At 44.5% G+C, this 24772-nt stretch overlaps 1 protein-coding gene across 1 annotated transcript in view; it reads right to left on the minus strand.

Moving 5' to 3' along the window:
• LOC311237919 (cyclic nucleotide-gated channel beta-3-like) overlaps nucleotides 1-24772 on the minus strand; it is a gene marked incomplete at both ends in the record, with an annotated part of 79206 nt that overhangs the window by 15963 nt on the left and 38471 nt on the right. The window contains 10 exons of the mRNA XM_084325893.1: nucleotides 10882-10965; nucleotides 11573-11670; nucleotides 12600-12759; nucleotides 13316-13457; nucleotides 13830-13952; nucleotides 14142-14206; nucleotides 15386-15472; nucleotides 16798-16848; nucleotides 16979-17187; nucleotides 21476-21772. Coding sequence (XP_084182019.1) covers nucleotides 10882-10965; nucleotides 11573-11670; nucleotides 12600-12759; nucleotides 13316-13457; nucleotides 13830-13952; nucleotides 14142-14206; nucleotides 15386-15472; nucleotides 16798-16848; nucleotides 16979-17187; nucleotides 21476-21772 — 1316 coding nt within the window. The remainder of the gene's footprint in view (nucleotides 1-10881; nucleotides 10966-11572; nucleotides 11671-12599; nucleotides 12760-13315; nucleotides 13458-13829; nucleotides 13953-14141; nucleotides 14207-15385; nucleotides 15473-16797; nucleotides 16849-16978; nucleotides 17188-21475; nucleotides 21773-24772) is intronic.

Consider the following 24772-nt stretch of genomic DNA (forward strand, 5'->3'; position numbering starts at 1 on the left):
AAGATGAATATATTACCAAGGTTACTATACCTATTTCAGGCTCTACCTATATTAATACCACAAAGCCAGTTCAGGGAATGGAATAAACAGATATCAAGATTCATATGGGGGGGGGGGAAGGCCAAGGATAAGATATGTGACTCTACAATTACAAAAGGAGAAAGGAGGAATGGCAATACCTAGTTTAGAAGATTACTACTACGCAGCACAGCTGATAATAGTAACATGTTGGTGCAACGAGAACTATGAAGCCAAATGGAAAGACATAGAAACAAAAAATGAGGGACTCAAAGTGCAGGCACTAATAGGAGACAGGGAGCTATACAGAAGAAAGGAACAACTAATGGACCCAATTACCAAATTCACTATAAATATATGGAACAAGATAGTAAAGAAATACAAGCTAGAAAAAGAAACCAAGATACTGAGATGGATAACGCACGACAACAAATTTAAACCAGGGAAAGAAGATCATGGGTTCAAAAGATGGGAGAGGGGGGGCATAACAGCAATATGTACAATAACAGAAGGAGGGGAGATCCAGACTCTACAAAAATTGAAAGAAAGATTCGGACTAGAGAATAGCGACCACTTTAGATATTTACAGATTAGGGACTACTACAACAAGGAAATAAAACTAGACAAAGACAAAGATCAGAATGGGATAATTAAGATAATGGTAAAAGCATACGAAGGAAGGAAGGGGGGGGGGATATCAGCACTATATCGGGCAATAATGGACAGCAAGGACATCACAACCAAATATATAAAGGAAAAGTGGGAGAAGGAATTAGAAACGGAGATAACAGAAGAAGAATGGTATAACATATGTAAGATACAACACACAACCACAGGGTCAAGGATATGGAGGGAGTTTGGGTGGAAAAACATAATTCGATTTTTTATAACACCAGAAATACAGGGCAACTATACACCAACACAGAAACCATGCTGGAGAAAATGTGGACAGGAAATAGCAAACCACACACACATATTCTGGGGATGTCCGATAATAAAGAACTATTGGGAAGAGATAGGAGGGATAATAAATGAAATAGTAGGATATGAAATACCCCAGACAGGACAAGTATTGTATTTAGGGAACTTAACACAGGAAGGAATGCAGGGGAAAGATATATACTTGATTAAGATATTACTAGTAGCAGCCAAGAAAGCACTGACGAAAATGTGGTATAGAGTAGAAGCACCGACGAGGGAACAATGGACAGAGATAGTGGGTGGGATACAGGAAATGGAGAGAATCACACATAGGCTGAGGCTACAAGACAAGAAGTTTGAATCAAAATGGGAGAAGTGGGAAATAGTATAGGAAAAAAAGAAACGACATCACAGGAGAGTAAAAAGGAGACAAGAAGAAAAAACGAAACGAAAATAAACTATGAAGGTACCAAAGAACCCATGTCACTTTTTTGTATTTTTTTTTTTTGTATTTTTTTGTATTTATTTATTGTTTCTCTCTTTTCTTTGTTTTTGTTTAGCTGTGTTTTTTCCTTTTCCCCTTTAGTGAATTTATTTTAGGTCAACTTGTCATTCGATTTCGATATACATTTTTCTAATATCAGCTATATCTTTTAGTTCTTATCTATCGAATTCTATTGTACTGTTGTTTATAATTTTGACCGCCAATTGTATTATTGTATGTGGATGTTTTGTTTGTAAAGCAAAAAACTGGAAATAAAAATGTAAGTATAAAAAAAAAAAAAAAAAAACGTGTCACAGTGCGTTCATAAATATAAAGACATCAGACAATCAGAATAATTAAGAGCACGTTTTAAAATACATTAAAAATATATAAAAAATTTAAACAGAGTAATAATTTTAAAACAATGACATATTGTGGTGACCTGATTGGTCATTAAGGTTCTAAACCGACCCATAGTCACTAGACTGTCTAGTTTCAGAGTTTCCTGCAGGGTATTCCATGATGTAGGGGCAGAAAAGCCAAAAGCAGATCTACCAAATTCAGTACAAACTCTAGGCACTCACAATTTTTTTCACACCCTTGTATATTGATCTATTCAAATCAAATCAAATCAAATGTATTTGTAAGGCCCGACAACACACGTCATTGTCCCCATGGGCCGTACACGTCTTCTTTAAACAAGTCAAGAAGAAACATAACAATAAGTCATGAACAGAACAAGAACACCATAAGGTCCAACAAATTTAAAATAAATGCAAATAAATGAAAGAATGCAAGCACTCCCAGATATACCCCACGCGAAGGTAAGGAAAAACTCACTAAAACCTAACAATAGGGAAAAAATGCTCCACAGGCAGTGTGGAGGAGAGAAACCTTAGAAGGGCTGTTACAAAGGGTCAGATTAAACCGAATATATATATTTATTGCCTGAGATCCCATGTATAATATTTGTATATCGTTTGATATCCCCTGTATATTCCTTGTACAATATATACGGAATATCCCTTTACCTGGTAGCAGGACAGACCATAATATTCGTTCTCCTATTGGAAGCGATCCCCCGGCGCCACTGCCTTACCCCCCTCGAGCTGACTTCAAAGGTACCGACGAGATATGTCTGTACATGCCCAGCTTCTGCCCACTAATACGGCTACCGAAAGCAGAATGGCACTATTTGTCCACGGTACATATAAATAGGGCGCAAGAAATGTAGAACTTCCCTTGCAGTTCCTCTTCAGTTCGCCTTCAGTTCAGTCTGGTTCAGTTATCCAAGTAACGTCTCACCCACTACGCAACGTGGGCAAAGCAGGGCTCGCATTGCCCCAAGATAGAGCCTCGTGTTATCCTAATACGTCTGTTTGTCGTATCGTTCTCTATTTATTAGTAAACCTTCATTACGAGTCAAAGACCACGTGGAGTGAGTGATTGTGCGTCTACATAGAGCACTTATTGCCCGTGCTAATAGTATAGTAACGTCAAGGTCAACCGTGCACTACCGCACCGGAGGATATCTACACCGGACCAGCAGCACCACGGGGGATTTACACCCCGCCCGCAGTGCCACTTCTCCGGCAAGGATTATTATTCTTCATTCTTCACCACGCTACTGGAAGCAGAGAACCGTCTACACCCACTGCTGTGGGATCCACGTGCCCGTGGGGACATCACTCAAGCCTGTCTTTGTCGTACCAGAGACTCCACAGCTTTCACCTACACGGCGCGCATCCTGGGACCAGGCTGCCTATCCCCGCTGCTCCAGGGGTGACATCGCCTCCGTGAACCATTGACTTGCATAGAGCTTTGGCCCCCTCTGCTGGCTTACAACCGGTAGTACCCCCTTTCCCAGAGCACCATAGAGATCATCCTTAATATCCATTATTGATTTACCTGCACATTCTATTTGCCTTATAAGCGCAATCTAAGCAAAGTATATTATGTAATACTATTCCTTTATGTAATAAATATTGTAAACGAGTATTTTGTGTGGAAAACCGTGTTATTGTGGGAGTGTTCTAATCTAAAATACTTATGTACAGTATTGGCCAGGAGTACATAGACGGTAGTGATTTAATGATATCAGTACTTGATTAATACAGTCAGGGAATTGTACCCCTCAGTTACAATTGGTCCTTCGATAGCCGGAGAATAATTAGCGTAATATTAATATAATATTAATATTGACATGGCCGATGACGAACACTCCACAAACGGTTCTCCTAAGCTAGATCGCCCGCAGCGCAGACGACAGCCACCTCCCTACCTAGAGGCATACTCTGTCAGTCCAATACCTAGCTTTAAAGGGAAGTTAAACGCGGAAAAAGTAGAAAGTAAAATCATGTCTGACCTTAACAACCAGGCTACCCCGACCACAGAGGCCCGAGTGGGTGCTAATGTAACTGACCAAGCTCACGGTGGGGACCAGGAGGGAACTGACACGACTTTACCCCCAGACAATACCGAAGAAATAGTCCCCGATCACCCCCGGGAGGAAGACAACCCTAGAGAGACGCGCACCCAGGAGACGGATCTCCTCGGTACGCAACAGGAGAACGGATCTCCAACAAGTACTGCCGGGAGCCGATCGCCCCGCACGGCGTCTTCCCACAGCGCGACGCTGCCCAGGCCAGCGCCAATGCGCAGCGCGACGCCGCCAATGCCCAGCGCGAAGCAGCGCGCGACGCAGCCCATGCCCGGCGCGAGGCAGAGCGCGACCGGCTGCAGGCGGAGCTGATGGACAAACTGGTTGCCATGGCGACACCCCCTCACTCCGCACGGAGCTCTCAGAGGTCGTCAAGACACGGGTCTAGGACACATTCCCCTACCCGACGAAGCGACCCGGGACCCCGCCAACAGGAGGAGCCTGCCCACGTCTCTGAACCCCCTCCCCAGCCGGTCCATACGAGACCTAGCAACCGGGGTACAGAACCGGACCACGCCGAGAGACTGAACAAAAGACTCCAGGTCCTAGCAGAGGAAGAGGAGGAGGAGGAAGAGGAGTGTCAAGCCGACCAGCAGCAACGTGCTCTGGCCCAGGAGGCCCAGTACAGCCCCGACCAGCAGCAACGTACTCAGGACCAGGAGGTCCAGTACAGCCCAGAAGTCAGCCCCGAGGCCCTGCGTTACAAACCCCCGACTCAACCCACGGGTGAGTTTGACGCACTGTCAGCCCCGAGGAACAGCACCTGGGTACCCGACCTTCGGTACCCACCAAGTACCAGCCCAAGACGACACACAAGAGGAGACTCGCCTAGGAGGCCTCTCCCCCAACGCTCACCGATGTGCCAGTCATCCATGACATCATACATTGCCACGCCGTCATTTCCCGACTTCGCCTATGAGAGTCGAGCACAGTACACGGAGCTCCGGATGTGCCTAGAGACAATGATGGTGGATGTCGCTGATGAACGCCACAAGTATGCAATATTACTGAAGCACCTGAAAGTACCGCGAGCGCACAATATAGCGCTGGCCTATGCCACCTCTTCGACACCATACACAGCGGCCCTTGCAGCGCTGGACCAGAGATATGGACGTATATGGGATTACGTAATAGAAGAGATAAGGCATATTGACCGCCTACCCCCAGCCACAGACAATCGCTCACTAGACGACCTGTCAATCAAAGTGCAGTCCCTGGTGAGGATGCTGGGAGCGCAACGGGAGAAGGGCAGGCATGAGCTATACGCCAACTCTAACGTTGAGAGGATTTTGGAGAAGCTGCCACCCGCAAGACAGGAGCGCTTTCGGCGGCAGAGGGACTACCGCGACCCCGACGGCCCCGAGCCATCCCTCCTTGATCTGGCCGACTTCCTGGCGAGAGAGGTCAGCAGCTTACGACTGGACACCTTCGGGCGGAGCACGCCAAGCTCCAGAGAGGGACCCAGGAGAATAAATGATGGAAGAAGATCGGTGACTGTTATGCACCAAGCCGAAGCAGTACCGCAGCACTCCAACCACAACACCCCCTCGACGAAAGAGGACCAGTGGAAGATTGAGTGCCAGTACTGTGAGGGAGAACATCGGCTCCATCAGTGCGAAGATTTCAAGAAGCTGACCACGGATGATGTGAGCCAGTGGGTCAAGGACCACCGCCGCTGCTTCCGCTGCGCGCGCAGCCACCTAGCAGCTGAGTGCCACTTGAAGAAAAAGTGCAGCAGGTGCGGTGGCACCCACCTGGAGGTCCTGCATGACCTCAACAGGCGTCAGCCAGGACAACCGAGTGGGCCCGTCGCGGTACTGTACCATGCCGAGGCGGTGGCACCAGAACCAAAGTTCCACCAGACCGCTCCCTGGTGTCCCGACTGCCACGGCAGACACTGGCGGACAAGGTGCGACTCGTACCATATAGAGTCTACGTCACCACCCGAGACAGGAGTGCTCCACATAGACCCCCAGCATAGCGGGACCCCCCGTGTGCTCCTCAAAGTGGTCAGAGTGCTCCTGAGCCACGGGGACAAAGTCATGGACACTTACGCCGTCCTTGATGACGGGTCAGAGAAGACCCTTCTGCTCGCGTCCGCTGCGGCCCAGCTGGGACTGCGGGGGAGCGAGAACCAAATGACGATTCGGACAATAAGAAGAGATTTAAAGACGATAAAGGGCGAGAATGTCTCCTTCACTATCGCAGCAAGCGGGCAGCCAGAGCGACGGTATAGGATTACAAATGCTTTCACCAGCCAAGAAATAGGACTATCACAGTACACCTACCCCATCCCACAGCTGATGGATAAGTGTGTGCACCTGCGTCAACTACCTATCCCGCTCATAGACGGCGCCACCCCGACCCTGCTGATAGGCTCCGACCATGCGGACCTCATCGTCCCGATAGACCGGGTCCATACCGGAACCCGAGGCTGTCCTGCAGCAGTCGAGACCCGCCTAGGGTGGACACTACAAGGCCCCCTCGCTAAATCTCTCAACCGAACAGCAGCCACTAGCTGCCTCCACTCCAGAGCGACAGAAGAAGACACCGGCCTCTCCCCCGTACAGCAGAGGCTATTGACATTAAGCGAGAGGCCTGTGAGAGAACCGTGGGTACCAGAGGGAGTTCGGAACTCCACCCCCCTCAGCTGCGCTTCAGACGTAGCTGACCTCGAACCCAGCACCCCAAGCGACTCCTTGACGGGGCGGCCGGGACCGGCCCCTCCTCACACGGGGTACAGAGCGAACAAGAGAAACAGACGGAGGAGGAGAAAGCACAGCCAAGCCCAGATCAAAGCAGTCTCAGGCCCGCTCCCCCCTAAGCCCCCCTTCATCCCGTCCAGTCGTCATGACCATAGACCAGTCACCACCCCGAGCTGCGTGGCCGGCCGGCCGCGTAAGCAAAGTGACCACTGGTGCCGACGGAAAGGTCAGAGTGGCAGAAGTGCTCGGCCAAGGGCGGATCTACAACCGACCCGTGGCGAGGCTGATAGAGTCGCCAAGGCTCCCCGACTTGCCTAATGACGACCATGACCCCTGACTTTGTGAACTGCCCGACCCCTCACAGACATTGAGTAGTGGACAGTGCGGTTAATCTGTCTCTGCTTAGCTAATTAGGTGGGACTAATTAGGGGGAGGCTGTTACAAAGGGTCAGATTAAACCGAATATATATATTTATTGCCTGAGATCCCATGTATAATATTTGTATATCGTTTGATATCCCCTGTATATTCCTTGTACAATATATACGGAATATCCCTTTACCTGGTAGCAGGACAGACCATAATATTCGTTCTCCTATTGGAAGCGATCCCCCGGCGCCACTGCCTTACCCCCCTCGAGCTGACTTCAAAGGTACCGACGAGATATGTCTGTACATGCCCAGCTTCTGCCCACTAATACGGCTACCGAAAGCAGAATGGCACTATTTGTCCACGGTACATATAAATAGGGCGCAAGAAATGTAGAACTTCCCTTGCAGTTCCTCTTCAGTTCGCCTTCAGTTCAGTCTGGTTCAGTTATCCAAGTAACGTCTCACCCACTACGCAACGTGGGCAAAGCAGGGCTCGCATTGCCCCAAGATAGAGCCTCGTGTTATCCTAATACGTCTGTTTGTCGTATCGTTCTCTATTTATTAGTAAACCTTCATTACGAGTCAAAGACCACGTGGAGTGAGTGATTGTGCGTCTACATAGAGCACTTATTGCCCATGCTAATAGTATAGTAACGTCAAGGTCAACCGTGCACTACCGCACCGGAGGATATCTACACCGGACCAGCAGCACCACGGGGGATTTACACCCCGCCCGCAGTGCCACTTCTCCGGCAAGGATTATTATTCTTCATTCTTCATCACGCTACTGGAAGCAGAGAACCGTCTACACCCACTGCTGTGGGATCCACGTGCCCGTGGGGACATCACTCAAGCCTGTCTTTGTCGTACCAGAGACTCCACAGCTTTCACCTACACGGCGCGCATCCTGGGACCAGGCTGCCTATCCCCGCTGCTCCAGGGGTGACATCGCCTCCGTGAACCATTGACTTGCATAGAGCTTTGGCCCCCTCTGCTGGCTTACAACCGGTAGTACCCCCTTTCCCAGAGCACCATAGAGATCATCCTTAATATCCATTATTGATTTACCTGCACATTCTATTTGCCTTATAAGCGCAATCTAAGCAAAGTATATTATGTAATACTATTCCTTTATGTAATAAATATTGTAAATTAGTATTTTGTGTGGAAAACCGTGTTATTGTGGGAGTGTTCTAATCTAAAATACTTATGTACAGTATTGGCCAGGAGTACATAGACGGTAGTGATTTAATGATATCAGTACTTGATTAATACAGTCAGGGAATTGTACCCCTCAGTTACAAGGGCCATTCAAGGGGGGATCTCCCTTCTTAGATGTCTAGTAGTGTTGCAGACTAACAGTTGGTAAGCATGCACTCAAGTGTGTAGTGTGTACATTTACATTTACATTTAGTCATTTAGCTGACGCTTTTATCCAAAGCGACTTACAAGTTCTGTACGACAAGCCATCAGGAAGGGCACAACTCTATCAGCTGAGTAACAATGTTCATCAAAGTGTTGAGTGCTACAGTGTAGGTTAGTTTATTAGGACAAGTGCATGACAGTACGGTTAGTTAGGGTTAGATTTTTTTTTTTTTTATAGTTTTTTTTTTTTAAATTCAGATAATGGTTGAAGAAGTGAGTCTTTAGTCGACGGCGAAAGATTGGACGTGATTCGGCTGTCCTAACTGGTGTGTAAGGCACCTCTACATTTGAAGCTAACGTTAAGACAAACACATTTATTGTTGATTAGAAAAGATCCGACAGCTGTTATTAAGATAGGGAGATGGATAGGGGAACAGCAGCATCTTGCGAGAACATTTACTTCAGCATTGTTGACCAATAGGGGGGCCCCTAAGAAAGATTTTGCATAGGGCCCAAAATAAGCTAGCCCCGGCACAGATAAACACAGACAGACAGACAGACAGACAGACAGACAGACAGACAGACAGACAGACAGACAGACAGACAGACAGACAGACAGACAGACAGACAGACAGACAGACAGACAGACAGACAGACAGACAGACAGACAGACAGACAGACAGACAGACAGACAGACAGACAGACAGACAGACAGACAGACAGACAGACAGACAGACAGACAGACAGACAGACAGACAGACAGACAGACAGACAGACAGACAGACAGACAGACAGACAGACAGACAGACAGACAGACAGACAGACAGACAGACAGACAGACAGACAGACAGACAGACAGACAGACAGACAGACAGACAGACAGACAGACAGACAGACAGACAGACAGACAGACAGACAGACAGACAGACAGACAGACAGACAGACAGACAGACAGACAGACAGACAGACAGACAGACAGACAGACAGACAGACAGACAGACAGACAGACAGACAGACAGACAGACAGACAGACAGACAGACAGACAGACAGACAGACAGACAGACAGACAGACAGACAGACAGACAGACAGACAGACAGACAGACAGACAGACAGACAGACAGACAGACAGACAGACAGACAGACAGACAGACAGACAGACAGACAGACAGACAGACAGACAGACAGACAGACAGACAGACAGACAGACAGACAGACAGACAGACAGACAGACAGACAGACAGACAGACAGACAGACAGACAGACAGACAGACAGACAGACAGACAGACAGACAGACAGACAGACAGACAGACAGACAGACAGACAGACAGACAGACAGACAGACAGACAGACAGACAGACAGACAGACAGACAGACAGACAGACAGACAGACAGACAGACAGACAGACAGACAGACAGACAGACAGACAGACAGACAGACAGACAGACAGACAGACAGACAGACAGACAGACAGACAGACAGACAGACAGACAGACAGACAGACAGACAGACAGACAGACAGACAGACAGACAGACAGACAGACAGACAGACAGACAGACAGACAGACAGACAGACAGACAGACAGACAGACAGACAGACAGACAGACAGACAGACAGACAGACAGACAGACAGACAGACAGACAGACAGACAGACAGACAGACAGACAGACAGACAGACAGACAGACAGACAGACAGACAGACAGACAGACAGACAGACAGACAGACAGACAGACAGACAGACAGACAGACAGACAGACAGACAGACAGACAGACAGACAGACAGACAGACAGACAGACAGACAGACAGACAGACAGACAGACAGACAGACAGACAGACAGACAGACAGACAGACAGACAGACAGACAGACAGACAGACAGACAGACAGACAGACAGACAGACAGACAGACAGACAGACAGACAGACAGACAGACAGACAGACAGACAGACAGACAGACAGACAGACAGACAGACAGACAGACAGACAGACAGACAGACAGACAGACAGACAGACAGACAGACAGACAGACAGACAGACAGACAGACAGACAGACAGACAGACAGACAGACAGACAGACAGACAGACAGACAGACAGACAGACAGACAGACAGACAGACAGACAGACAGACAGACAGACAGACAGACAGACAGACAGACAGACAGACAGACAGACAGACAGACAGACAGACAGACAGACAGACAGACAGACAGACAGACAGACAGACAGACAGACACAGACACACACACACACACAGACAGACACACACACAGACAGACACACACACAGACAGACACACACACAGACAGACACACACACACACAGACACAGACACAGACACACACACAGACACACACACACACACACAGACAGACACACACACAGACAGACACACACACAGACAGACACACACACAGACAGACACACACACACACAGACACAGACACAGACACACACACAGACACACACACACACACACAGACAGACACACACACAGACAGACACACACACAGACACACACACACACACACACACACACACACACACACACACACACACACACACACAAACTTACTTTTTGCACGACATAATCCCCAGGTAGGTAGATAATAGATTTGAGCCTCAGTAACATGTCAACCAACATCTGGTGGTCGCAACCCTGAAAGAGATCAGATAGATCCACGATGAGTCATCTTGTTTTCCATCCCAATCTGACCAGTAAACACTTTGAGTGAACCTCACCTAGAGTTTGTGATCTCTCAGAAAGGGCCACTTGTCTCTATTTAAATTTTGTATTACATTTCTTTTATTTAAACCTTTATTTAACCAGGCTGGTCAATTAAAAAACGAATTCTTATTTACAATGATTGTCTGGCGAGAGGACAAAAGGGCCTCTCGATGGGTAACAGGGAAGAGGGGACCAAAAAAGAAATAGAAAATATATATAGAGAACATTTATTTTTATATAAATAAATAAAAAATACAAATCAACGGTCTCCTCTTTTAAGTGTTGACATAATTTTGAAAGGAAAGAGAAAAAAGGTCCCATTTCCTACAGTCACGTGTCTCCGGCAAATACATGTACAAATTATGTTCTTGTTTTCTTTGTTTGTACTTGTCAGTATTAAGGATAAGGATATCTTTTATTAATCCCTCACGGGGAAATTTCAGACATTACATAGCGTTTAGTTTCTATATTAAAGTATCTGGGTGAAAAAGACGTGTTACGTCACTTCTTCTGTCTATTGTCCTCTTTATAAAACCACCTGAAACAGTGCAATCTTCTGGAAGGTAGCCATGTTGATGTCCACAGCAATGGCTGTTCTCATCACAAGAGGCATCTTATCCAGCAGCTCTGATTCATCTGGGGAGAGCGATGATAACTGTAAATGAACAGTGTAGACACACACACACACACACACACACACACACACACACACACACACACACACACACACACACACACACACACACACACACACACACACACACACACACACACACACACACACACACACACACACACACACACACACACACACACACACACACACACACACACACACACACACACACACACACACACACACACACACACACACACACACACACACACACACACACACACACACACACACACACACACACACACACACACAAAAGCAGCCATTTACAAACACACAAACACATACATAGCCACAGCGCTGGTTAATAAACTACCCTCCCACTCAGGGCATTTTGGGGTAGAACACATCCTAGCCTTCTACAAAAACCTAGGGGTCCACAAAGACGACTTCAATGGTAACAACAGTTGAGGTACTCAAAAAACTGAGCGCCATCCAACCTAACAAGGCCACTGGCCATGACAATATCCCCTCCAAATTCCTCAGAGACTCAGCAGCCGCCATCACCCCAGTCATCACCCACATAATAAACCTCTCCATAAAACAGGGACACGTCCCCAAAGACTTCAAAATTGCGAGAGTGACCCCCCTGCACAAAAAAGGCAGCAAATTAGACCCAGGCAATTACCACCCTGTTTCTATTCTTACCTCCATCTCGAAAGTCATGGAAAAATTTTTCTACGAACAGGTCAAAAAGTACCTTGTGGAAAAAAAGCTAATCTACGAATTCCAATCTGGCTTCAGAACATCCCACTCCACTGACACATGCCTTCTCTATTTGAATGACCACATCAAACAAGAGGTGGACGCGGGCAAATACTGTGGCATGGGACAATGCGTTGGGATATTGAAAATGTGTTGGTTGCAGCCTGGTTTCTCTGGGACTCACCCAGCATCCCCTGGGCGGTCCAGGTGTAGGTGAACCACATACGGATCCTGTTCTGCACCATTTTGGGGATTTTGTTTTTGTTCATATAGGATACGCAGCCATCCTGGGAGGCCCGGAAGTAACACTCAGCTGCCGTGGCGGCACTAATGACATCTCTCATCTGAAGGGAGGGTGGGAGGGAGGGAGGGGGGGAGAGAGAGAGTATTAAAAATGAGGGTGCCAACTCAATTGACCTCAAGCCCTGTCCTTTTTTTTTGATCCTCCAATCACAACAGTTGATCAAGAAAAGAGGGCGTGGCTTGAAATAGGTCAATAAGAATTCACATAATGTTATTCCCATGCAACCAAGACAGTTTGCCACATTTTTGTTAACATGCACCACTCTCTCCTAAAGCTAGAACATAGAGCTATATTCAAGGTATACTGTCATGGAGCCATGCAAAGGTATGCATTTCTACAATACTGTCATCAAAAATCTGTATTTTATTTTATGAAATCCAATTGGATAAGAAAATACCATTTTGAGTAAATTAGCCCCATGACAATTGCATTTCAAGATAAAGTCATCAAAAAGATGTCATTCCACATTGTAACTTGGAAATCCAAATACCATTATACTGTCAAAACCAAAACCAAAAAATATTGTTTTGATGTTAGTATTGATAAAGTATTGTATCGATATTTTAGCCATAGCGGCCAGCAGCATTACCCTTTACCTGTCCAATCAAACTGGAGAACACAAAGACGCCCACGAAAAAGTTGGACAACTGAAATGTGATCTCAAATACAGTTTTGGGCTCCGGCAGACCCCCGATGTTGATCAGACTGCGGGTAGCGAAGTAGTAGGAATGCAGATACCTGCGGAGAGATAGGAGAGAATAGACATTATGCAACATTAGTACGACCATGATACCAACTTCAGTCTTTGACATGAACAATTACCACATATGTAGTCTACTGGAGTGCATTATATGCATATAAGTGTGTGAACATTTTAGGACAACTTTTTATCTGGAAATGTGCCTTAAATACCCCCGGGGGTCACCACAAGTGGCTAAAACACCAAACCACATTTATGTAATTGTAAAAGATAATGTATGACTTTATTTTTGTATCCAGGCCAAGAATGATTTGGAACCCACATCTAAAACACATTGCATTGGTTATGTGGTTTAAATGTTCCTATTCTATGTTACAGCATTGGTTGGGTGAATACTGTAGCCTACATACGCATTTCCCGTTCCACTGTACACCCATTTGCCTATTCCGATCCCCTGGTACGCGGAGGCGGTGTAGAATGCGATGGCGTTGAGATGTAGGGCGAAAAGCAGGTAGCCTGTGGTACGAGCCACTCTGGATTTCAATAAGAGAGAGAGAGAGAGAGAGAGAGAGAGAGAGAGACTTTGAACTCAACATCCATGTCAAGTGGCAAGTGACAACTTATTATGTTGACACAATGACAAACCACCACAAATAGAAACCATTAGTCATTTAATTTCATAATTTTTTTCCATATCAAGACTTATTGAGATTATTTCATACCTCCAAAGGTAGGCCTTCGCCATGATACTCTCAAGTCGGTCGCTGAATTCAAAGAATGCCTCAAGCTACGAAATACATGGGAACATACATGAGATACATGAGAACCGTAGCAGCCCATTCAGCCGAACGCACAATTGGAGGGGGGCTTCCCACTCTCCAGGGCATTTACAACAAGCGGTGCATGGGCAAGGCTAAGAGAATTATCAAAGACTCGAGCCACCCAAACAACTGCCTCTTTGAACTGCTGCGGTCAGGCAAGCGATACCGGAGTCTCATGGCAAGCACAGAGAGACTCAGAAGAAGCTTCTATCCCCAGGCCATCAGGATGCTCAACGAACAATAACACTATATAACAACCATCAAATGCACTCACAGCACACACATCCACACGCACACACTCACTTTAAACATACAACTCACTGCAGCACCCACTTTAACCACTTTAGAACACCTAAGCACACTTTATATTTATTGGTAAAGAATTTGCACTACAACCCATACCGCATTACACCTTACTGTAAATTGTACCCAAATTGTACCTCATCCCACTTCTGCTTTGCACTGTATAGTATATTGTATGGTAACTCAGTTACTTCTACTCTACATTGAGCATTGTATATATGTATATACTGAAAATTTTTGTCTACGTACTTGACTTCTATTTTATACTTGCTATACTTATTTTATACTTATCTATTTTTGCCTAGCACAGTCTCTGGAGCGTAACATAAAGAAGCATTTTGTATAAAAGTATTCTGTACTTCTGTATGACAACTAATAAAGAAACTTGAAACAGTGAATTAATGGGGATTTGAATGGTATAGTTAGTATGTTACTGTACGTCTAGAGCTGTCCTTCACAAAAAAAATTCGATTCTATATCATCAAATCTAATTTCATTGACAATAAATGTACAGTGAAGATTAATTTTGACATTCAGCTCTGCACTGTGTGTCATTTTCTACCCATGCTTTGCTGATGGGATTGCTGATGGGACGGCACATCGGAAAAGTGGCGATTGTGCTTTTAAAAAAATACATGTTACTGATCAACGTATGAAAACATGTGAACTATTTACCAAAAAGGTATCTCTGAATTACTGTATAAAGCATTTTTTTGGGCTGTATGCAAATAATAAATGAGAAGAGCATGACTTGTTATGCATAATGACCGATTTGTTGACATAAGGGGACAATTTTCCCTATGGCAAAGCAACAACAACAAAAACAGTCCATCATACTGTACCCTGATCATCCGGTTCATCCTGAATACTGCAGAGAATCCAAATTGGAGGCCTAAAAGGTCGAAGGGAAGCATGCTTATCAGATCCTTCTGCCAGGGGAAGAAGTGGGAAAATATTGTGTTTAACAAAATAATAATAATAATAATAAATAACATTAAAAGTCACAAGACAATAAAATACTCAAGTTGTGCTGGATGGGAGCAAGATACCGTTGCAATAGACCTCTCCCGTGTTCATGTTATTATGACAAGGCTTTTTCCCCAACCTATGGCAGAAATTAGCTGTCTTTTCCTTTTCCTTTCCTGTTTACCAGTACGTTTACCATATTTTCCCCCGATATAATAAATATAACGGTACCCACTGTTTGGGTTTTCTCTGATTCGTCATCGTCTCTGCCTGTTTGTGTCTGCATCTGGGTTCTGGCTATACAAGCCATTACAGGAGGCTTTGTTTACGGGGCCACAGCTGCATGAACCACAGACAAAACTAGGAGAGATATATTAATATTCCATTCATTTTCCTATAGCTGTAGCAAAGGCTGGAGACTCAGGAGCAGCCAGAAAATACATCACCCGTGAGAGGTCTATAACATCACAAACTATAGTATAACAGCATTTACGGTAGTATTCAGTATAAAAATCCATACAAAACAACATGCAAGGACACTAGGGATGTTTGTAATAACAACATTCATCACACGAAAGATGGATGGATCTCATTCACTAACATTCTCGTAAGTATCTTCGTAAATATATTCTTAAGAACTTTGTAAGAACAAACTTAGGAAAGATACCCGCCGGATTCATGAACGAGTGATAGACTTATACAGTGCCCTAAACACTGTTTAGTGTTTCATAATGGTAGGTCAGTATGGAGTGCTGTATCCATGTTGTACAGAATTATTTAATCTGTAAAATAATGTAAAATAATTGTTTAATTGATTGTTTGTAATTTTTGGTTTGTCTCTGTAGGTGGAGCTTCCAGGATAAAGCCTGGGTAGAAGCTCCTCTCAGGAGGAAAAAGTGGAAGGAGAAGGAGAGACACAGTTGTGCTAAAGCCTCGTTGCTGGGCGATATTTTGTTTGTAGGAGTTTAAATTTAAAATAACATATTTGAATTCTTAATTTTGGTGTTGTTCCCCTTTAATGGTGGTGTGGAGTGTCTCTTGTGTTTAGTTATTTTTGTGTGTACAGATTGTGAAAACAAATTTCACCAATAAAGACAACAATCAAGCAATCAATCAAAATCTATCTATTTATCTATCTCCCATTGCACACATATCCACATTGGTGTTGTTGTTGTCTCTGCTACAGACTACTCTGGCCATATCCATCCATAAACACACAAATGTTACGATTAAAATGTATTTACTATTCTGGTATACAGGTATATAGAATATATAATTCCATCCTCACCTTAAATCTCTCTGATTGCCTATAATGTGGCTTGGTCAATTCTCTCTTTTTCTGAAAAAGAAATGGTAATTTATTCTCTGGGTTCAAAAACACAGATACATGCACAATAAATCACAGAAAATATAGGCTGGAAATTAAAAACACAGGGCTGTAGATTCTCGCTATTGGCTTGATAACTTACAATTATGTCTCCTGCGCTGACGAACTGGAGTCGGGGCTGCCAAATGATCATATCAACAATAGTAATGAAGTCTGCTATAAGATCACAAAATATCCAATATGGGATGGCCTCTGGAGTGTGGTACGGGAAGCAAAGACGGACAGTACAAAACCAAATGTTGTAGTTGATCGTCAATGCTACCACACCCAACCACGTGATATATCGAACATCTAGAGAGAGAGTGAGAGAGAGAGAGAGTGAGAGAGAGAGAGGAGAACAGACAGAAACAGCAATACATGAGTCAGTTATCTGGCAGGAGCAAGTGTGGTAATGGTGTACGGTAAGCAGTGTTGGGACTAACACCATTACTTTTGGCAGTAACTAGTACTCTAACGCATTACTTTTAAAATCCAGTAACTCAATTACCGTTAATGGTTTGTTACTGCGTTATTTTTATGTAGATTGGTAGCGAGCGGTAGTGAGCTGCAGCGCAGTCCTGACTCCTGTGTCACATGTTGTGGGCATGTTTGTGTCTACTCTAGTCTAGACTGTCATGGCGGCGCCCACTAAGTCGAGTTTTTACACATGGAGATATTCTCACTATTTCTCTCACAAAGAAAAGGAAGTTTTAGTTAAATGTAAATTGTGTCTTATATTTGGCTCAAAGATCCTATCTACTGCCCAAAACAGCTATTCAAATCTGTTGAAGCACCTGGAGAAACAACATGCTTCAACAAAGCTAGTAGCTGAGTCTAACGTAGAGCAGAGCGTCCAATGATCGAAGGGTTGGTGGTTCGAATCCCGCTCAAGCCCATGTCCATCCCATTGCCGTTGTGTCCTTGGGCAAGACACTTAACCTACTTGCCTCGTATGAATGTGTATGCATGTGAATGAATGTTGGTGGTGGTCGGAGGGGCCGTAGGCGTTGATTATTAGCCACGCTTCCGTGAGTCTGCCTCAGGGCAGCTCTGGCTGCAATTGTAGCTTACCACCACCGGTATGACTGTGTATGAACGAATAATGGACTCTGTGAAGCGCTCTGAGTCAGAGCAACAGTCAGTCAGAGAAGAGCGCTATATAAATCCAATCCATTATTATTATTAACGTTAAAGAATCGGACTCATCCGAAGTCACTCCACCCAAGCAACAGCGGCTGGATTTTAACCGAGGGACTGCTAGCCAGGGAAAACTTGATCAAGCAATTGCACGGTATGCAAATTAATGGAAACTGTCAAGTTGATAAACAGATTTTGACTGTAAGAATCTGTAAGGGCATTAGCTCATTGGCTGCCATGCTGTTTCCGGGATATGGCTATGCGCTGCCACGCATTAAACCAATGGAGTCCGTCACCTTGTTTGTAGAGCTATAACTATATTCTATATTATAGCTATGGATGCAATACTATGGCCTATTTGACATCGAGTATCTATCGTTCAATATGTGAAAAAGAAATAATTTTTCCATCCATACATTCCCGTTTTATACCATGGTGAATATAAGTATGGTTTTAGAGCGATCTATGGTAATAGCCTGCAACGTGTATTATACTAAATCCTTGGCATTTCATCCCTACACACGCTACGATAAAAAATTCAAATGGATATGATCGGTATTATGTTCCATCATGCATGCATGCAACAACATACGCTGATCAAGGTGATGGCTATGAAAACAAGGCACAATCAAGCTGAAATTGACGTTAAATTGCTCTTATCTGTGGTGGGATTCCAAAAAGAATATTCCAATTATTTGATTGTCATCTGGTAGATTGTATGTAAATTTGGCCCATGACATAACCCACCACAGCATAATTAATCGGGGGTCCCAAAAACGATTCAATGCGATCGGGTGAAGTCCTAGGTTCAGGTTAGTAGAAAAGATTCTTCATCAATTCTTTATTGGGAAAACCACATTGAGATACAGTATCTCGTTTTCGAGAGGGTCCCACCACTTCATCGACGCACAGCCCAATACACAAGGTTTCAAATGGTGCTCGATACCGCCGCCTGGTAGGATGCGGCCGGTATTGCACTTTAGCGATCTCAGACTCAGCCCCATGATAACACCAGGTTCCCTGGATGGATAATGAATGGAAATATCGAATAAAATAAATAACGATCAAATAACGCATATATACAGTACGTGGTTGGCGTTCAGCGGTTGTCGGACAAACACGTTTATAAGCGGTGTCGACATCCAATGAGTTAACACATTGGACGCCAGCAGCAAGGGGCACTGATCCCCCTTCAGCGCCAGGTCTTTATTCAATGGATATAGTTTTAGAATGCCAAACTTGCGAGTCCTAAAACTATATTTTATATTATAGCTATGTATCTAATAACGGCGTCGACTGTCAGTGAGTTGCTTCTGGTCAACATGCAAAAAACAGATTGTTTTTTCATCTGTACATTTCCGTTTTATACCATTTTGAATATGAGTATAGTTTGAGTGATTCTGAGTAATTCCAGGAAAAGACAAGAAAAAGGCATTTTAGTGTAATCCAGTTATCACGTTGTAATTTTTCGGCTGATTATCTAATCATCCTGAAATCACTGCTAGATTATCATTATTATGTCTCCTCGTGCATACATGAAATGGCTCCCCCACCACAGCCAACGGTAAACAGCCACACATGGTCCACACAGATAGCTTTGATCGTGGGAGAAAGAAATATCAGATCAACGCAAGATTTTATATGTAGTGTTCTTACCTTGTCTCTGATGTAATGCAAAGAAAACAATCCAATTATCTGATCGCCATTCCAGTTATCCACAGCGATCCTGTCCCCGACATTACCGAGCGTTACACATGAACGGGCGGGCAGGGTTAGTGTTCCATGCCATTGTTGTAAAGGCCTGCCTCGCCTGAGTATTTAAACCCCGCCCCCACGGCTCAGAAAATACACCAGACCATTTCCAATGGAGTGCAATAGCTCCGCAAGGCAGTAGAGGGCGGTGTTGACCGTCTGCCAGCTCAGACACATTCACCAGGGTCTGCAGAGGCTGTAGCCATGAATTATGAATAGATATAGCGAATAAAAGAAATAACGATTTTACTTGTTTTTGGTGATATTCGATTGGCGGGCAATAACGAGTTAACTCGTTCTTGGCAATTAATGTGGGAGCAATTTAAATAATATAGTTTTTGTGTTTAAAGTAACTAAAAAGTAACTTTTCACAGTAACACATAACTTTTTTAAGTAACTGAGTTACTTTTGAAATGAAGTAACTAGTAATGGTAACTAGCACAACATTGACGGTAAGTAATGGATACGTTTTCTATGTTTGTCTCAGTTTATCTCGGACGCACAGTGAATTTCAGAGGCATCTGACATTGTAGCGCCTCATCTCACATCTCATCTAACATCTCATCTCTTCTCGCCTCGTCGCATCTCTTTCTCACCCATCTCGTTTCACCTCACGGTCATCTTGCCCCATCTCGTCTCCTCCTGTGTGTTTTCTCATACCTCAACTTCCTCTCATGTCACAATTGTCACAGTCTCACCTCATCTCTTCAGCTTGCACCTCATTGAATCTTTTCTCATTTCACTTTGCTCATCTCCCCTCATTCCAAACCTTACCTCATTTAATCTCCCCCTTAACTCATCTCTCCTCACATTATCTCATCTCTCCTCACATTATCTCCTCCCACCTCACATTATCCCATCTCTCCGTCCTCACATTATCCCATCTCTCCTCACATTATCTCATCTCTCCTCACATGATCTCATCTCTCCTCACATTATCTCATCTCTCCTCACCATATTTCATCTCTCCTCACATAATCTCATCTCTCCTCACATTATCTCCTCCCACCTCACATTATCCCATCTCTCTTCACATTATCCCATCTCTCCTCACATTATCTCATCTCTCCTCACATTATCTCATCTCTCTTCACATTATCCCATCTCTCCTCACATTATCCCATCTCTCCTCACATTATCGCATCTCTCCTCACATTATGTCATCTCTCCTCACATTATCTCATCTCTCCTCACATTATCTCATCTCTCCTCACCATATCTCGTCTCTCCCTGCATTATCTCATCTCTCCTCACATTATCTCATCTCTTTTCACATTATCTCATCTCTCCTCACATTATCTCATCTCTCCTCACCGTATCTCGTCTCACCTCACATTATCTCATCTCTCCTCATATTATCTCATTTCTCCTCACATTATCTCGTCTCTCCTCACATTATCTCATCTCTCCTCACATTATCTCATCTCTCCTCACATGATCTTATCTCTCCTCACTGTATCTCATCTCTCCTCACTGTATCCCATCTCTCCTCACCGTATCTCATCTCTCCTCATCGTATCTTGTCTCTCCTCACTGTATCTGATTTTCTTCTTCCACACATTACCCCCTACCGTATCTCTTCTCATCCAATATCATCTATGCTCATCCTCATTTCGTCATCCCTCATTTCACTTCCTCTCATCGACGCTCATCCCACCTCGTCCAGTCTCATCTCTACCGCCATGCGCCAACTATCCATTTGTGAGCCCACCTAAGGGATCGATGGTCTCTCCCAGGACGGTGTCCATGAGCTCCTCGATTGGGAGGATCAGGGTGTCGATGAAGGAGAAATCGATGTTTGGGAGGATCCTCATGTCCTTCTTGTTCTCCTCCTCCAGCCGGGCCTCCTCCGCCTTCTGCTCCGCCTCAACCCTTTTCTCTTCATCCTTCTTCTTCTTCTCTTCTGCCTTCTTGGCTGCTTCCTCTGCCTTCTTCTTGTCTGCCTCCTCTTTGACAAGGCGCTCTGCCTCCTTCAGACGGTGGTATTCGTCTTTCCTCAGAATCGGTGCTGGAAAGGGAGATGAGAGGATAGTTTGTGTGTGTGTGGTGTGCAGTGTATTAACACCTGTGCTGAGGAGCGAAGGAAAGGGAGATGAGAGGATATTGTGTGTGTGCGTGTGTGGCGTGCAGTGTATTAACATCTGTGCAGGCCTCACACAACTGCCATTGTTAATGCAATCAGTTGCAAAATGTTGTTTTGAGGGGCCGCTTTTGTTTCATGCACAAACCGGATGAGGTCTCTGAAGATCTGACTGCATTTACAATGTGTCTGTCCCCTGTCTGTTTGTAAATGATCAGGACATGCATACTTTACGGCTGGGAGGTATACAGAATATTTCAAATGTACAGTATGGGTTTTTATTACACCGTCGTCAATAATATATGAATTGTAGAATTATAAGTATTTTCAAGTTCATTTAAAAATTGTTCCTTGCAACAGTATTATCAAAATGTGGGATAACAAGGACATACAGGGGCGAATTCACAAAGGGGTTGCGCGTTTTTTTTCTCACGCTATGCCAGTGCAAATAGCTCTGAAACACAGTTTGCTATTCACAAAGGAAGCGCAACAGGTGAAATGAGGTGGTAACTGCGTTGCCCCTCAGCATTGCGTCTTGGTGCGTCGGTGGTATTTGCAGGGATTTAAATGATGTAATATTGGCGGAACATGTGCCCCTTTCTATGCAAATGAGCCTCATCCAAAAACACTCCCAATTCACAAAGATCGGCACTAATTGCACTGTGCAGTTAAAGCGATGCTATTTATGTCTTGAGAGATTTGGTGGTAACTAAGCGCATTTATAAAGGGGTGTCATTGCCAGCGTCTCGGGTGATCATGGCAGCAGTAATTCATGCCAGATCATGCAGTGATCATGGCAGAAGGCATCGTAATGCCAGGCGTGCTTGTGAAAGAATATTTCAAAGGAGAATATCACTTTTTGATTTAAGCGAGACCGAAATCATCCGGAGACACAGGTTGCCAGCTCAAGCAATTCTAGATCTACTCGATGAAATCAAGAATGATAATTGAGCCAGCCACCCAGAGATCCCATGCAATCTTATTTATTATTTAAATACTGTTATTTAAACATTTTAAAATAAATTCAACCTGCTTTATTGTAATATACAACATGATAAAACTGACTATCTTCACGCTGCGTAGGGGCTCACAGCGCGATAACCATTTATAGGCAGTTTGTGTTTTAATAAAATCATGTTATTCAGCAGTAGGCTATTGTGAGCAAACTAAATTTGTTAGATTGGACATTTTGATTAATTATCCTCTTAACACTTTCAGCACCAGAGGTCGCTGTTTAGTGTTACTGTTGAAAGGCCACCGCTTTAAACGAATGGGAATACGTGGCGGTGTTTAAAGCGCTAAAGCTATATTTTATATTATAGCTATGGATCTAATAATATAGTCGATTGTCATTGAGTTTCTTCCGGTCAAGACGCAAAAAACTGATAATTTTTCCATCCATACATTCCCGTTTTATACCGTCGTGAATATGAGTGTAGTTTCAGGGCGGCCATTTCCAAAAGGCTGCGTAATGGCCGGCAACGTGCTCTGATCACCACCAACGGCATACGTTGTGGAGTAACGTTACAGTAACACTTTCGGATCACAATGAAGGCATGCTCGGATTAACGCAAGATTGATACCATATAGCCCTTACCTTGACTAGGATGTACTGCAAAAAGAATATTCCAATTATCTGATCGTGTTGCCAACGTAATCCAGCAATGAACATGAACCGAGACTGCTTGATTCTCGTCGATGCATACGTTATAAGCACTTGGCCTGCCTGACTAGTTAGACTCCGCCTGCAGGCCGCAGATCGACCCGCACACCAAACCACATCGTTTCAAATGGAGTGCAATACCGGCCGCAAGGCGGCAGGCGGCGGTATTGGACTTTTGTGATCTCAGACCCATCCCCAGTGATAACACAGGCTCCCGGGATGTTTTATGACTGGAAATATCAAATAAAAGAAATAACGATGAAAACCCAACTATACTCGGGTTTTCGGGGGTCCTGGAGCTCAACGTTCGGAGAGTTAACCCGACTATCATCGGGCCCGGCGCTGAAAGTGTTAACATGCAACGGCCCACATTGAGGACAATTTTCCCACCGGCGCGACACCCCACTTTGGTGACTAGCGGCTCGGGTGTGCATTTTATTTAATACAATATATATATAGAATTAAATCCCTATTTGGTGCCTGTTGATTGCCGTTTCAGGCGACAAAATCCGTTCAGCGGTTCTCGAGTTACATGCCGATATGTGAGGCGTGCACCAAAGTACACAGCAGACTTTCTTTAAACATTTTTACACCACCCCCGACTCCCGAGGCTCTAGCTCCGTCAATCATTTGGCGATCTCGATAATTATTGGACAGGGTTGTAACCAATGAGTGTGGCCAGGGCCGTTTCTAGCTTTTTGGGGGCCCTATGCTAAATGTTGTTTGGGGGCCCCTATTTTGTGAAAGTATGGTGGGGGGATTCCAAACCCTTTAAGGTGGCCATGGATTTAACATTTAACCTCTTCCACCCGTGCGGTCCGGTACCGCAGATGACATCACGTCATAAATCAATCTGTCTAGACTGTATACATAATGTTGCATTTCTTTTTCCAAATGTATCCAAGAGTAAACATCCTAACAATATCACAACAGCAGTCATAGTGTATATTTTCAGCAATCCGTTAGGTTAAAGTGTTATTAGTGAGATTTTAGTTTTTGAAATATGATAATATTTTCGCGGAGGTCGGCCATTTTGAATCACCAAATGATGATGATTTGTAGTAATATGAGCACAGGGCTTCCAGAGCTCTCAATGAGCGTTGATATTTCGAAAAACTACAGTACCCAGGACATTTTAGCCTCAAGCAAGCAAATTACTTGTGTATGAATTTCTTTTATTTCTCTTATTTCTCGGGATACTATTCAAAATGGCGGACCTGTCGCAAAAATAAAAAGCTGACTGTATTTACAGTAGATTTCATTCT

The sequence above is a fragment of the Notolepis coatsorum genome (genome assembly GCF_963971535.1).
Source record: "Notolepis coatsorum genome assembly, chromosome: 12".
Taxonomy (NCBI): domain Eukaryota; kingdom Metazoa; phylum Chordata; class Actinopteri; order Aulopiformes; family Paralepididae; genus Notolepis; species Notolepis coatsorum.